Source organism: Chrysochloris asiatica, unplaced genomic scaffold, assembly GCF_000296735.1.
Source record: "Chrysochloris asiatica unplaced genomic scaffold, ChrAsi1.0 scaffold00028, whole genome shotgun sequence".
Lineage (NCBI taxonomy): Eukaryota > Metazoa > Chordata > Mammalia > Afrosoricida > Chrysochloridae > Chrysochloris > Chrysochloris asiatica.
Window position 1 is genome coordinate 4,584,514 of NW_006408546.1, and position 15,251 is coordinate 4,599,764.

The 15,251-nt window shown below is 41.2% G+C and overlaps 1 protein-coding gene across 1 annotated transcript in view; it reads left to right on the top strand.

The window, feature by feature from the left end:
- Positions 1-15,251, top strand: part of NEK11 (NIMA-related kinase 11) — a 436,844-nt gene that overhangs the window by 292,545 nt on the left and 129,048 nt on the right. Inside the window, exon 15 of the mRNA XM_006846637.1 lies at positions 4,687-4,747. Coding sequence (XP_006846700.1) covers positions 4,687-4,747 — 61 coding nt within the window. The remainder of the gene's footprint in view (positions 1-4,686; positions 4,748-15,251) is intronic.

Consider the following 15,251-nt stretch of genomic DNA (forward strand, 5'->3'; position numbering starts at 1 on the left):
GGTCAGTCCCCGACACCAAGGTTGACAAATATGTATCGTAACAGAAAGTACTCATTACAATATCTACATACAGTCATGATTTAAAGGGGGAAGATGTGCCAAACAGCATAGCTTTTTCTGTGACTGCTAGGCAGGTATTAGTAGTTGTTAACCCTATTATCAATCAGACTGGACTGCTTGAAAACAGGCATTCTATACTCCTTAGAAGCAATTTTTTGCTTTTGAGAAAGAAAGAAGAAGAAGCAGAACAAAAAAAGGCATTTTGATTGACCTTGAATCTCTGGGGAAGCTTTTAGAACTGAATCTTGACAGATGTTCCTCATGACTCTAAAGTGTTGCTGTTATGGGTGGGGTTGTGGGCTCTGAGGGGAGGAAACTTGAGTATCTAAAGTCATCAGCAAAGGAGTCATTACATTATTTGAAAGCCAGCTTCGTGGCTCTTGGCTGCACTGAAGACTGGCATCATTAGAATTTGGCATCTAGTGAGGTGTGGTTGCTCTCTGAGGACATTTAGCGCCTGCACAGTTTCATTTAAATTATGAAACAGTGAGGAAATTAAAACATTTTGGTCACCAGCATAATCTCCACATTGTACCGATTATGATACGGTCCTGAGAGATACCTTCCATGACCAAAGTCCTTGTTAAAGTATATATGGTGCAGAATAGCAGAAGCCATCTTTAAAAGGACTTGACATTCAATTCTGTTTTTTTCTCCCTGTTCTCACAAGATTGGCTGTATTTTGGTTGGGATCGTGTATGTCCCGTCCAATTATATGACAGTTTCTGAAACACTAGGAGTAAGTTGGCTGATAGGTTAAATGGCAGTTACGTAAAGCAAATGCTTGAATTCTTTTTTTAAATTGTTAATGTTAAAAATGTAGAACCTGACCTTTGGTATGTATTTTCTCTTTAAAAAAAGACCATTTATTTACGTGTCAATTTATTCTATGTCTAATAATCCATTCAAATAATTACTTATTTTGATGCTCAAGGGTTTCCAGATTTGACATGTCGGAAAAATATGTTTCTAGATAGAGATACGTAGATCAGTAGTTCTCAATTTGGGATTTTTGACCTCGTGGGAGCACTTGGAAATGTCTAGAGTCATTGTTGTTTGTTACAATTCTGGGTCAGCGGGGAGGGAGGAGGGGGCAGTGCTACTGGCTTCTGATGGCTAAACAAATTATAATGCACAGAACAGAAATATCTAACCCAAAATGTCAGTAGTGCTGAGATTGAAAATCTTGAAGCAGATAGATGAGAGTAGATGTCATAAAATATTGACATCAGGGTTAAGGGTGTTAGGGGGAATTTTCATACTATTTTTCAGTTTCTCTCAAAGGCTGAAATTGTACCCCCACCAAAAAAAAAAAAAAAAAAAGTAATGGATATAGTTGGCAGTTTGGTTCTTAACACCTTGACCTGCAGCCTTGAGAGAGAAAATGACTTGTCCTTATTGCAAATATAACTCCAGGAATTGTTCTTGGTTCTTCATTCACTTATGCCCTGGTTCCTCCAACAGTATTGTGAGCTTCCCTAGGTTAGGGTCCCCTGCTTTTTGTAACTTTTAGGCAGATGTGTTATATATTAGCTGAGGCCGGCTTAGGCTCTGGATACATAACTCTTGTATCACCTCTTACTAGGTGTGTGACCTTGGCCATATTATGAAACCTCAGTCTTCTCAACTGTCCAAAGGAGATAATAATAGTATCCAGCAGATAGAGTTTAAACTATGAACTAATACACGTAACTCATGTATATATGACCTAATACATGTCAATTGATAATAACCGTAACTCATAGTAAGAGCTTAATAAAGGGTAGTATTCATTCAGTCCATCTCTCGTCTAGTAATATGAGTATTATTTTTGCCTTCCACATATTCCTGCACAGTGCTCCCTAACTTCTTTATAGCAAGCATAGTTGATCCGTCTGGTCAGTCAGATGATCCTTTCAGCCCTACCTCTGGTTCTTGTCATTTCCATTAATTGATTCAACTCATCAAACACTTAGTGATAACCTCCATGCTTTGTGGTAGGCACAGTGATTGGGCCTCTTATCTCTCTTCCATTTTACCCCATGGCATCCAGTTTTCTTCTCCCATTTAGTGTTTCCACTGAACCATGTACTGTACTAAGAACTTCATGTATATTGCTTTACTTGCTTCTCATAAGAGCTCTGTGTAAGATAGAGGCCATTATTCTTCTCACTTTACAATGGAGGGATCTGAGATTTGTAGAGGTTAACTGAATGGTAGCATGCTTTTCCTCCACTTTCCCAGTGCCAGTGTGCTTTGAATTTGAGAGTCTGGCTGTTGTAACTGGAGCTTCACTTCCTTGCAAATCAAAGAAGCTAGAAGAGCCCCTCACAGATATGCAGTTAGCATAGTACAAGGGGCTGGCCTAAGTGCTGGTGACAGAACAGAAAAGGCCTGGTCAGTGCTCTCAATTTGTTTGTTGTCTCAGTTACCTTTTGCTGTGTAGCAAAGCACCAGAAGTCACCAGTAGTGACTTCAAACAAAAATGTGTCGTTTCTCATGGTTTTGTGGGTTGCCTGGGCTCAGTAGGTGATGGTTGTGCTCATGGGATGTTGTTTAGTCACTTGGACAGCTGCATTCAACTGAAAGGTTGACTTGGGGCAGACCAAGATGCCTTCACTTACATATCCGGCAGTTGGTTGTTGGGTGGGCATCTTGGTTTCCCTCCATGTGGCCTCTCATGCTCCAAGGTCTCTCAATGTGTGATTTCTCCAGTGGGCTAGACTGGAGTTCTTTACATGGTGTCTGGCTTCTAAGAGAACGAAAGCTACACAACTTTTTAAGGCGTAGTTATAAATGTCACACGGTGTCACTGCTGCTACATTCTCTTGACCAAAGCAAGTTACAGGAGCAGCTTAAATTCAAGGAGTAAGGAAAGCGATCCTACCTCCTAATATGAACAATGATATAGGAGCACAAGGATGGGGAAGCTGGTAAACATCTTTGAAACAATCTACCACTCACTGACACTCTAGCTCTTTAGACAGAAAATTGGGTTTTAGAGCTGGAAGACTCCTTACTGGTTGGTCATCTGATTCAACCCCCTTATTTCACAGCTAGGCCAAGCCACTGGTCCTAGGCCACCACACTTAGTGGAGGAGCCAGACCTACAACCTAGGCTTCCCTGGTGGTGTCATTATCTTCATCTGCTGATGTCTCCAGCAGAGGGTGTCTCTCTGCTGAGTCCTTCCGCTCTGACCCAAGGCTGTCCCTGCAAGTTTGTAGAACACAAAGTGCACTGACTAGGCATAACTTCCTCTACATCACCCCTCTCTAAGTTCTGAGTGTATGAAATGACACTATCTAGGTTTTATCATAAGAAGGCCAGGCAGTGGGTTTTACAATTTTTAAAAAGCTACTCAAATGCCATGTTGTTGTTGTTGTTGTTAAGTGCCGTCGAGTAGGTTCTGACCCATAGCGACCCTGAACAGGGTTTCCGAGGCTGTAAATCTTTACGGGAGCAGAAAGTCTTATCTTTGTCCTGTGGAGCAGCTGGTAGTTTCGAACTGCTCACCTTGCGGTTTGCAGCCCGATTCGTAACCACTCTGGTACCAGAGCTCCTTAAATGCCATGAGATGTTATAAAATAGAATCTAGCAGATTTATACAACGTTGGAGTCTAGTAGACTGACTGCAGTACATTTTTCTAATATCCACAATTACTGTAAAATGAAGCATGTTGTTTGTTTTGAAATGGAGCAGGTGATCCAAAAATTATTAATTTCTTCCAGTATACCTACAAACCTGAAATTATAGTCTGATTAAGAGGTTCTGTTTTTCCAGATCATGGTACTATTTTTGATATTGACAGTCTGCTGAGTAGAGTACAGATATTTATTTAGTGTAAAAGGTACTAGTTCTTATCACATAATGATTTGGGATCCCACCTAATGCTCATGGGGGTGCTTGACTCTTCTCGTGTAGTCATGAGTACTAGGTACTCAAGGTAATGAGGAGTGCAATTAGGAGATTTATAACTTCTTGTTAAGTGCCGTCGAGTTGGCACCGACTAATAGTAACCCTGTATAGGGTTTCCGAGGAACAGCTGGTAGGTTTGAACTACCAAGCTTGTGGTTCACGTCCAGTGCTAATCCTATGGCACCGCACCAGAAGTTCTTGAGGACCATACATTTCCAAAGAAGAACTCGTGGAGATGCTCTTAAAGAAAAATGTTCATGTCACTCATGCTGAAGCTAAAGAAAATTAAATTCTAGTCGTTGTTGTTGACACTGATTCACAGCGACCCTATCACAGCAGAACGAAACACTGCCTAATCCTGGGCCAACCTCACTACCATTGCCACGAGATAGATTGGCACAGTGACGGCAGCAGTGGCTTCAAATACAGTAACAATTTGATTGTGAGGTTGGCCCAGGACCAGGCAGTATGAGTCAGCACTGACTCGATGGCACCTAACAACAACAGTGAGTCTGAATTGAGTCAACAGTACTTAACAGCCACAACACACATATATAAACACACACTTTTTTCTTTCTTAAAAAGAATGGGATCATACTGTAAAATAATTTTGCAACCAGATTTTTAAATTTAATTTTGTTTTGATGAACTATAGCATAAACATTTTTCTGTGTCACTAAATATTTTTCTTACCTAAAGGTAAAGTAAGTCTTTCTCTTTTATTTGGCAGGACAGTGATATTGAAGCACTTGTCAAGTGTTTGGAAAATGTCTTGGGTTGCACCTCTCTGGGTAAGTAACTTTCTTTAGACTCCAAAATACAGTGACACCTATTGATTCTGTTGGGATCTCCAAGAAGTAGAAAGTTTGAAAGAACCTTACAGATATTTCAATCCAATATGCTTGTTTTACAAATGAGGAAACAGAGGCTGACAGAGGTTGATTGGCTCACCTAAAGGCCAGTACACTCTAAGAATTGTGTTATTATTTTTTTTTTTAAATTAAGGAACATGTAAGTCATCTTCAGTTGCCAATAAAGGAAGAATTGAAATTTGAAGGCTCATTATGATCAAATGGTGGTCTAGCAGTGCATAGCAACAGATTTGTAGGTTTCCCAGAAAGAGGAATCCCCAGCCACTCATCCTTTAGAAACAGATTGTGTTCCATCACGCTGAAGACAACATCACTTGGAAGGCTAGTCAGTTATTGGGAGAGTTTTGAGCTGAAAAAGTAAGCTGAAATTTCTTTAGCCTTGTTAGTCTCTCTATATGGGATTGCTGTACTTCAAGAATAAAACTCAGTTTCTTAGTTTTGTCCTTTTGTTGTTGTTTTTTAATCCAAAAAGCCCAACTGTGGTAACTGCTATCACCATATGATAAATTACTCTACCTGACATGGACGGAATAGTGGAGACGTTTCTCATGGATCCTTGTTTTTGTTTTGAAATTTGACTGAGTTTTACATTCTTTAAATTGCATGATCAAAAGCAATCTCCTCAAAGTAAATGACATACGTAAAGACAACAATTAATCCAACATTTTCAGGTATGCCATTGTCTTAGGCTGAAATATATATACACACACACACACACACAAGGGTGAATAAAAAATTATCTGCATATCTGCATTCTGACTATAGAATTTATTTTAACCAACTTTTAGAAAAGACAGCTACATAATTTTTTTTACATAATTGCCTTGCTTTTCAATACACTTTGTCCATCTGTCAACAAGCTTCCATATTCCCTTATTTAAAAAAATAAATTCGTGGCTAAGCTGCAAGCCACGAATTCACCATTGTTGTCACTTCTTCATCAGAGGTGAATCTTTGTCCTCGAAGGGCTGCTTTCAGGGAACCAAAGGAAGAGTTTACTGGCCCTTAGGTGAAAATCCAATGAAGCAAGATCAGGACTGTAGGGAAGATGCTTTAATACCTCAAAACGAAGGTTTTGCAGAGTGTCAACAGCATAGGCAGAGATGTGTTGACGTGCATTGTCACGTAAGATCACAGCGTCCTTGGGTAGCAATACTCTGCATTGAATCTAAAGTTTAGGCTTCAGCTCTTCAGCGAGTATCTCACTGCAACAAGCATTGTTGATTGTTGAATACTTTACCTGATACTGTCCCAATACTGGCCCTTGAGAATCCCAGAAAACTGTAAGCCTCAATTTTCTAGCTGATGGTTGACTTTTCAGCTTTTTCTTGGTTGGTGATTGAGGATGTTTCCATTCCATACTGTGCCATTTACTCTCAGCCTCATAGTGATGACTGCATGTCTTGTCACCAGTAACGATTTTTTTTTTTTTTTTAAGAAACTTTTACCTTCCCTTGTGTATCAGTCCAAATTTTGTTTCCAAATGTCCAGACGCTTCTGTTTATGCCCTTCCATGAGTTGTTTTGGTACCCATCTCACACAAACTTTTTGAAACCCAAGTCTGTCATGGATGATTTCATAGGCATAGCCGTGCCTGATTTGCAAACGATTTGCCACATCGCTTAATTATTCAACAGAATCATTACACAGCCCCGTTCAATGTTATCATCAGCTGTGGACACGGAAAGACGTTTTGATATAACTGGAGTGTGGGTAATTTTTTACTCACCCTCTGTGTGTGTGTGTCAAGGAAATGGCTCACGACCATAGAGTCCCATGTCTGGTTCAGCTGAGCCAACATCAGCAGGCATTCCCTACAGGCAGACAAGAGTCCCAAGTCCACAGAAGAAAAGAGCAAGTTTTCCTTTCCTGTGTATGTGTTATATTAGGAGCAGGCCATATCCCCAGGGAAACATCCTTTCAGTTGATTGGCTGGTCATAGCCAATCATCATAGAGTTAACTATGCCTGCTCATAACCAATTATTATAGAGTTAACTATGCCTGTATTAGGAGCTCTGGTAGCGTAGTGGTTACGAATTGGGCTGCGAGCCGCAAGGTCAGCAGTTCGAAACTACCAGCTGTTCCACGGGAGAAAGATGAGGCGTTCTGCTCCTGTAAAGATTTACAGCCTTGGAAACCCTGTACAGGGTCACTATGAGTCAGAAGCAACTCCACGGTACACAACAACATGCCTGTATTAGGTTTCACTGTGGGGATAAGCACATCTCAACTGCCAAGCCACTAGGAATCCTGGCCCAGTTAAGTTGACACAAAACCTTAGCTATTATAGCCATCATTTTATTAGGGGATAGGTGAGCAATTTATAGCCTTTTGTTCTAATTTATTCCACATCTCACTGAGTTTCAGTCATAATGTAGCTCCTGGGTTTTTCTCTTGGAATCACCATTAATTGGTTCAATTGCATATTAGTAACACTAATTGTTGTTGTTGTGAACTGCTGTGGAGTCAGTTCCAATTCATAGCAAGTTTGTACAGGCTTTCTGAGGAGTGTCTGGTGGGTTTGAACCTCTGACCTTGTGGTTAGCGGTCCAGTGCTTATCTGACAGCACCAAATCAGGACTTTGTTGTTATTGTTAAGTGCTGTCAAGTCAATTTCAACATGTACAGACTCTATATAGGGTTTCCAAGGAGCAGCTGATGGGTTTGAACTTCTGATCTTGTGGTTAGCAGTTCAGTGCTTATCCTACAGCACCACACCAGGACTTTATATTTAATTTTTATTAAATGTAAGACTAGGAATTTAGGCAGGCCACTTTCCCCTCTGGACAACAGCTGGATTGGATAAGTAATTTTCACACTGGGTTCCTTGGGAGCTACCAAGAAAGGAGCAAGGGGGTGGTGTAGTAAGCAGCCTGAGGAAAGACACACATGCATTACTCATCTGTTTCTCTGATCTAACACAATGTCTGGTGCAGAAGAGGCCCTTTACAGACGTTTAAAATAGAGGAATTAAAGATGTTTTTAGATACCCAATTTCAAAAATGAAGTCTCAAAAATATCTGCTTTCCACACATGATTTTTCTCAGAGAGTTCCTTGAGTATGAGGTAAAAGAAGAAAGACAAAGACATGGACTTGAGGTATAGGGGCTCCAACATAGGGGAAAGGTTGAAAGGATGCCCAGGATGATAAGATAAAGGCAGGTCCCTTGATGAAAACTGCACTAATCAGCTGGAGAGAAATCCATTCGGACTGGATTGGGTCATAGGGATCCAATGAGGAGTGGATACCTTCTAGAGAAAAATAGAACTAATGGATGACCCATTGAGTTTGACCATAGGTTGGAGAAGTCAGGGGTGGTTTGAGAGAGAGTGACAGAAAACCAGGCAATTTAAAAAACAAAATCAAGACAGTTATTAATCCTAGAATACCAAAAAGTTATCAAAGAAATAAAATGTAATCTGCACATAATAGTTATGCATAGTATTTACTTACATAGTCATAATAATTTAAATAATGAATTATTTGAAACTGATATCATTATATTTGAAAGCTGAGGGGGAGAAAAAAATATATATATATATATGAAAGTGTGAGTAAGAGAGAGAGGTAAGAGAGCTAAATTCCTATCCTCCATAGTAGGAAGTCCATAGATAATATCTAAAATAGAAAACTAAAAACCAGTTATATAAACACATAACACAGAAACAATGGTAAACACTGAAACAAAACTTATGGTTGTGTTTTGAAGTGGAACTTGGGAGTGAGTGCAGCAGGAAGCTTTTTTTTTTTTTTAAATTGTCATCCTCGTGTTATTAATTAGGGTTCCCAGTATGGCACTTAGGCTAAGCACTGAACTGAGAACCACAAGGTCGGCAGTTCAAACCATCCAGCTGCTCCTGAGGAACCCTGTGTAGGATTGCTATGAGTCACAATAACAACATACAGTTAATTCAGTTTTAAGACTGTGTACATACATTTTTAGATTAAAAGGCACTTTAAAAAAAAAATGGTATTGGAAAGCAAAGAGTCCAACTCTCCATGACCTTACTGAATTTGGCATCCAGGCTGGATTAAGACTTTTGGAGACCTTAAACACAAAAAAGACTACAGTAAATCCAAATATGTAAATTAAAATGAAAACAATGATAAATTGTAAAACAAAAAATTGCATTTTCACTTAAGTTAAAATAGCTTCTTTCCAGATTCTCTGATTACAAAAGTCTGAATAAATTCATCAAAGCTGGATGTTTTTTCAGTTATAGGTACCTTTGCTCTGCCAGCATCTTCCTGTCTGTTGGGGATACAGGACATTTAACACAGACTCCGTATCAACTGCTAAAGTGCTTTCTGCTTAAAAACGATACAAGACAGAGAGCCTGTTAACCCCTGCACTGCTTGTTGTGACCACAGTGACCTCTTGCAGTACTAAGGCAGCAGAATCTAATCAGCACTGCTGCTGAAATGGAACATGTCCTTTGATTTTTCCCACAGACATTGAGATGTTGAGATGGTGGGAGAGCATGCTTTAGAAATACCTGTCTCAAGAGGAAATTCACAACAGGTCTCATTGCAAATGAGAACATTACTGCTTCCAGGCTTCAGATACTTCCGTACCATTTCGTAGAAGTCATAGATACAATCTCCTCATATAGTCTTCTGATAGGGGAAGAGGGTAGGAGATTGTTCTGCTCTAACTGTATTTAAAAAACAAACAAGATTGCTGTCAAGTCGATTCAAACTATGACGTTCCCATCTGTTACACAATGAAGCTGCTCTCTGCCCCGTGGGGTTTTCTTGGCTATGATCTTTATGGAAGCAGATCACTAAGCCTTTCTTCTACAGTGTCACTGGTGGGTTCAAACTGCCTAGTGGTGGGGTTGTCTCGTTAAAGTGCTGTTGAGTTGGTTCCAACTCATAGTGACTCTGTATAGGCTTTCTAAGGAATGGCTGGTGCGTTTGAAGTGCCAACCTTCCACGTAGCAGTCCAGTGTGTATCCTACAGCCCCACAGCAGAACTAATTGAGTTCAAAAGGAACTTAAGTCTAACACTTAAACAAACAACAAACTTTCTAACTTCAAGGCAATTTTGACTCGTGGTGAATCCCATGTGCTCCTAAGTAGAGTCATTCCGTAGGGTCTTCTTGGCTGTCATCTTAATGGAAGCCCATAACCAGACCCTTCCTCCATGGTACACTCAGTGGGTTCAGACCTCCAATCTTTAGGTTAGTAGTCAAGTGGAAACCATTTTTATCCCCCAGGAATTGTACAATAATAGCTAGAGCTTATTAATCGTTGAGGTTGTTAATATAAGTCAGATTCTGTTAACAGAATCCAAAGGACAATGTATACTTAAATATGATAGAGTATAGCTATGTCATTGAAAAATGAAACATCTGTGAATTACACTAGGCTTTGCTCGCATTCATCATCAGCCTGTGTATTTTGGAAATGACCAGTCATTCATGGACATGTTAAGATGGTATCTTCCACAAACGTCTTCAAGAGTTTCTCCTAACTCCATATTATAGACGTGTCCTTCCTGGTGATTTGGACCAAACTAGTTTTACCTCTGTGACTCTGACTTGGTCTCATTTCTATAGAAAACAGGGCCAGTGACATTATCCCTTCGTATCTTAGTGAGGGAATGGAGACAATGGGTGAGTTAATTGGAAGGCGTCCTTTTATACTCCAAGCCCAGGATATTAGTCTCTTCATGGTCAAATGTAAACCTTGATGCCAGCGTTTCTCTCACATGAGCGTGCCTAAGAATCACCTGTCAGGCTTGTTAAATTGCATGTCCCACTTCAGAGTTTCTGATTCAGTAGGTCTGGTATGGGCTAACAATTTGTATTTTCTAACAAGATCCCAACTGATGCTGAGGTTCTGGGTCCTCATCACACTAGGAGAGCCACTGCTTTCAAGTCCTTTGTTGTTGTTGTTGTTAAGTGCAGTCAAGTCGGTTCCGACTCATAGCGACCCTCTATAGGGTTTCCGAGCAGCGGCTGGTGAATTTGAACTACCGACCTTGTGGTTCAAACCGACGTTTCAGTCCAGTGCCTTATCCTGCAGTGCCCCACCAGGACTCCTTAAAGTCCTTATGCCCTGACATTATTGGTGTGCCCACCATCCCAATGTATAACCTAAACAAAACCATTCTAAAGTATAAAATAAAAATTGTATTTCTTAGAATTATATGGAACTTGCCTAATAGTTCAAATGAAAACCGCTTCTTTCTAGATCCTCCCATCACTGCCCTCACGTGGGGCTGTCAGTGTGCACTGTGTATGAGAATTACCTGCTTCCCTGGAACCAGTTTTTCAATCGTGCCTCATTCTCCGCATCTACATCAGGCATTTAGCAAGGCCTGGTGGGTCCAAGGCAACAGTATGATGAGTTGAACACCAAGGGCAATTTGAAACAGCCCCAGCCATGTCCTGGACAGACCAAGGCAAAGGTTTGTAGCAATGCCAGGGCGTCCCACTAGGTGTTTCTGTCATATATAGACGACATTGTCCCAAATAGAGGAACCGCATTTCTGGAGTCCCAATGTTGTTGTTGTTGTCAGGTGCCATCGAGTCGGAACCGACTCATAGCGACCCCATGCACAGCAGAACGAAACAATGTCCGATCCTGGGCCAACCTCACTACCGCTGCCACACTTGACGCCATCAATGATGCCACCTGGCCGATCCATCTCGTTGGGGGTCTTCCTCTTTTTCTCTGACCCTCCACCCTACCCAGCATGACATCCTTCTACAACGATTGTTTCCTCTGGACAATATGTCCAAAGTAGGAGAGACGAAGCTTAGCCATTCTGGCCTCCAAGGAGCACTCTGGCTGCACTTCTTCCAAAACAGATCTATTGGTTCTTTTGGCAGTCCATGGCACTTTCAGTATTCTCCTCCAACACCACAACTCAAAGGCATCAATTCTTCTACGATCCTCCTTATTCACTGTCCAGCTTTCACATCCATATGAGGCTACTGAAAACACAATGGCCTGGGTCAGGCGCACCTTAGTCCTCAAGCTGACATCTCTGCTCTTCAATACTTTAAAAAGTTCCTGTGCAGCAGATTTGCCCAGTGCAATACGTCGTCTGATCTCTTGACTGCTACTTCCGCAAGTGTTGATAGTTGATACAAGAAGAATGAAGTCCTTGACAACTTCAATCTTTTCTCCATTGATAAGAATGTTGTTTATTGGTCCAGTGGTGAGGATTTTTGTTTTCTTGACATTGAGATGTAATCCATATTGAAGGCTGTGCTCTTTATTCTTGACATTGAGATGTAATCCATATCGAAGGCTGTGCTCTTTAATCTTCATAAGTAAATGTTTCAAGTCCTCTTCACTTTCAGCGATCAAGGTTGTATCATCTGCATATCACAGGTTGTTAATGAGTCTTCCTCCAATCCTGATGCCACGTTTTTCTTCATAGAACCCAGCTTCTCGTATTATTTGCTCAGCATACAGGTTGAATAAGTATGGTGAAAGAATACAACCCTGTCTCACACCTTTCCCAATTTTAAAACATTCAGTGTTCCCATGTTCTGTTCGAACAACTGCTTCTTGATCTAGGTACAGATTTCTTAGAAGTACAATTAAGTGTTCTGGAATACTCATACTTCTCAATGTTGTCCATAGCTTGTCATGATCCACACAATCGAAAGCCTTTGCGTAGTCAATAAAGCACAGGTAAACATCCTTCTGATATTCTCCACCACCACTCGTCTGTCTGTCGTGCTGTGGTGGTGGAGTCCCAAACTTCCCCTGAAATGCCTCCATGGAGTATGAGACTCAAGGCCAGTCAGGGGCAGGTTGCTGAGTGATCTGAGGCAGAGTTAGGTGAGGGTTGTTGTTGTTGTTGTTAAGTGTCGTGGAGTCAGTTCCGACTCATAGCGACCCTGTACAGGGTTTCCGAGGCTGTATATCTTTACGGGAGCAGAACGCCTCATCTTTCTCCCGCGGAACAACTGGTAGTTTCGAACCCGTGACCTTGCGGTTCACAGCCCGATTCGAAGAGGGAAGAAATGAACGAGAGAGTAAGAAAGACCTGAAATGAGGGCCTACAGCAGTGGCTTTCTCACTTAAGGCAAGCATTTTGAAAACATGAACTTTCCTTAGTTAAAATGTGTATCCTTCCTCTCCTCCTCATCCAAATGTGTGTAAAGCACTTACTGTGAGCCAGATGTCACAGACAGAGTGATGAAGAAGATCCGGTCCCTGTCTTGTTGAGCTTCTAGTCCAGTCAGGGCACCAGGTACCCTGATGAACACAACACATGTTGTGTGTGGTCAGGACCCAGGGATGATACCACAGAGGACAGGGAGGTTTATAATCTTCTATGCTATGAGTCGGAACCGACTCCATGGCACATCACAACAACAACAGTGTGACAACAATGCAAGGTTTTCTTCACGGTAGTATTCTCAGAGACTAACAAAGAGCCTGCCACATGGTGTCTTTGTTTCAAATGAAAAGATGAGAAGAGTTTGTCAAGTGGTCAGGTGGCCATATTCCCCAGAAAGGACCAAGCAGTATGAGGGCTCAACTTGGTATATTCATAAGCACTGGGCTGCTAACCACAAGGTTGGTAGTTCATACTCAGTAGCTGCTCCTTGGAAACCCTGTACAGGGTCACTGTGAGCCAGAACCAGTTCAAAGGCACTTAACAACATGAACATTAAGAACTTTGGCGTTGCTGGAATGTAAGGTGTAAGTCGGGGATTAGTGGACTTGGATGTATAGGGCTGAGGCCAGGAAGGTTAAGGAATTTGATCTCTTTCCTGTGGATTAGGTTACCACTAGTTTCTAAGCATGATTAGGAAAGATCACTTTTAACAAACAACATAGGAGGGTGCTTTGAAAGAAGTGACTTGGCATGGGCTATCATTACACAGACAGGAGAGGATGCTACTGTAATAACTGTTATGGTCTGTCACTCAGCTGCAAGGACAGAAGATGACCTTCTGTCTTCATTTTCTTCCAACTTCTTAAAAAGGAAAATCCTGTCTCCATATCCCTATGTAACCAGACTTAAAAGCCAAAGCAGCATATGAACCTTCACATCCTTTAATATTTGGGAAATTAACTATGCTTCTAGACAGAAGTCATCAGAAGAATGATACAAATCCTTGGCAAACTGTGTTTATAAAAAAGCTTTGTAGATCCAAGTCGGATGTTGTCACAGAAGCCATTAGAATATCACAGATGCCTCAGAACCTCTCATCTCTCTTAGAGTTCTTTAGTCTGTTGATATGTCTGACCAGCTTGGCTTTTGAAATCGTTACCCCTTATTCGTCCTTTGAACTTCAGTAATGACTGTTTAATCTCTACTAAACGATATGACTGACATACAGTGAAAAGCAAACTTCCCTCGCTTAAGCTCTGCAGACTCTAAGCCATCAAGTGTACGGATGATTGACAGCCATTTAACCTCGTACTAGTGTGCTTTTCACCTTGTCAGAAAAGAATTTCTCATAGCAATTATTTTCAGCCTCATGTTTTATCTTTGGTTACTGACACATTGAAACCACTATCATTTGGAAGACTCACTCAAAAAACAAACAAACAGAAAACTCACTGCCATCGAGTTGTGCCATCTGACTCATAGTGCCTCTGTATGGGGTTTCTGAAGCTGTAAATCTTTGTGGGAGCAGAAAGCTTCATTTTTCTCCCGTGAAGCAGCTTGTGGGTTTGAACTGCTAACTTGTGAGTAGCAATTCAGTGCTTATCCTACAGCATCAACAGGGCTCCTCATTTTTTTGGAGAACAGGAGAGCTATTTTGAATCATAAGCCACTAGATTTATTTTGATGTGGATCCACAATGTCTGTTTGCCACAATCCCTTCTGTGTACGTCTTATTGTTGTTGTTATGTGCTGTGGAATCGGCACTGACTAATAGCGACCCAATACAGGGTTTCCGAGGCTGTAAATCTTTACGGGAGCAGAAAGCCTCATCTTTCTCCCACGGAACAGCTGGTAGTTTCGAACTGCTGACCTTGAGGCTCGCAGCCCGATTCGTAACCACAGCATACTATTTTGTATAGGCTCTCTATTTACATATTATCAGGAGGGACCATTCCCTGGAGAAGGACAGTCCCTGGAAAAGGACATGTTGCTTGTTAAAGTGAAGGGTAAGCAAAAAAGAGGAAGACCCCAGTGAAATGGATTGGCACAGTGGCAGCAGCAATGGGCTCAAACCTAACGATTGAGAGGTTGGCTCAGGACTGGGCAGTGTTTCCTTCTGTTGTGCATAGGGTCACTATGAATCAGCACCAACTTGATGGAACCTAACAATGACAGCAGCATAGGGTCTCTAAATCTCCAATGGATGCAACAGCTTCAGAATTAGTAGGAGTTTATGGAGAACCAGCTATGTGTCTACTATCACAACAGACATCTTCACATATGGAAGATGTGTAGTGATGGGGAAGAGGTAGAGAAAAGCCTTGGTAATATA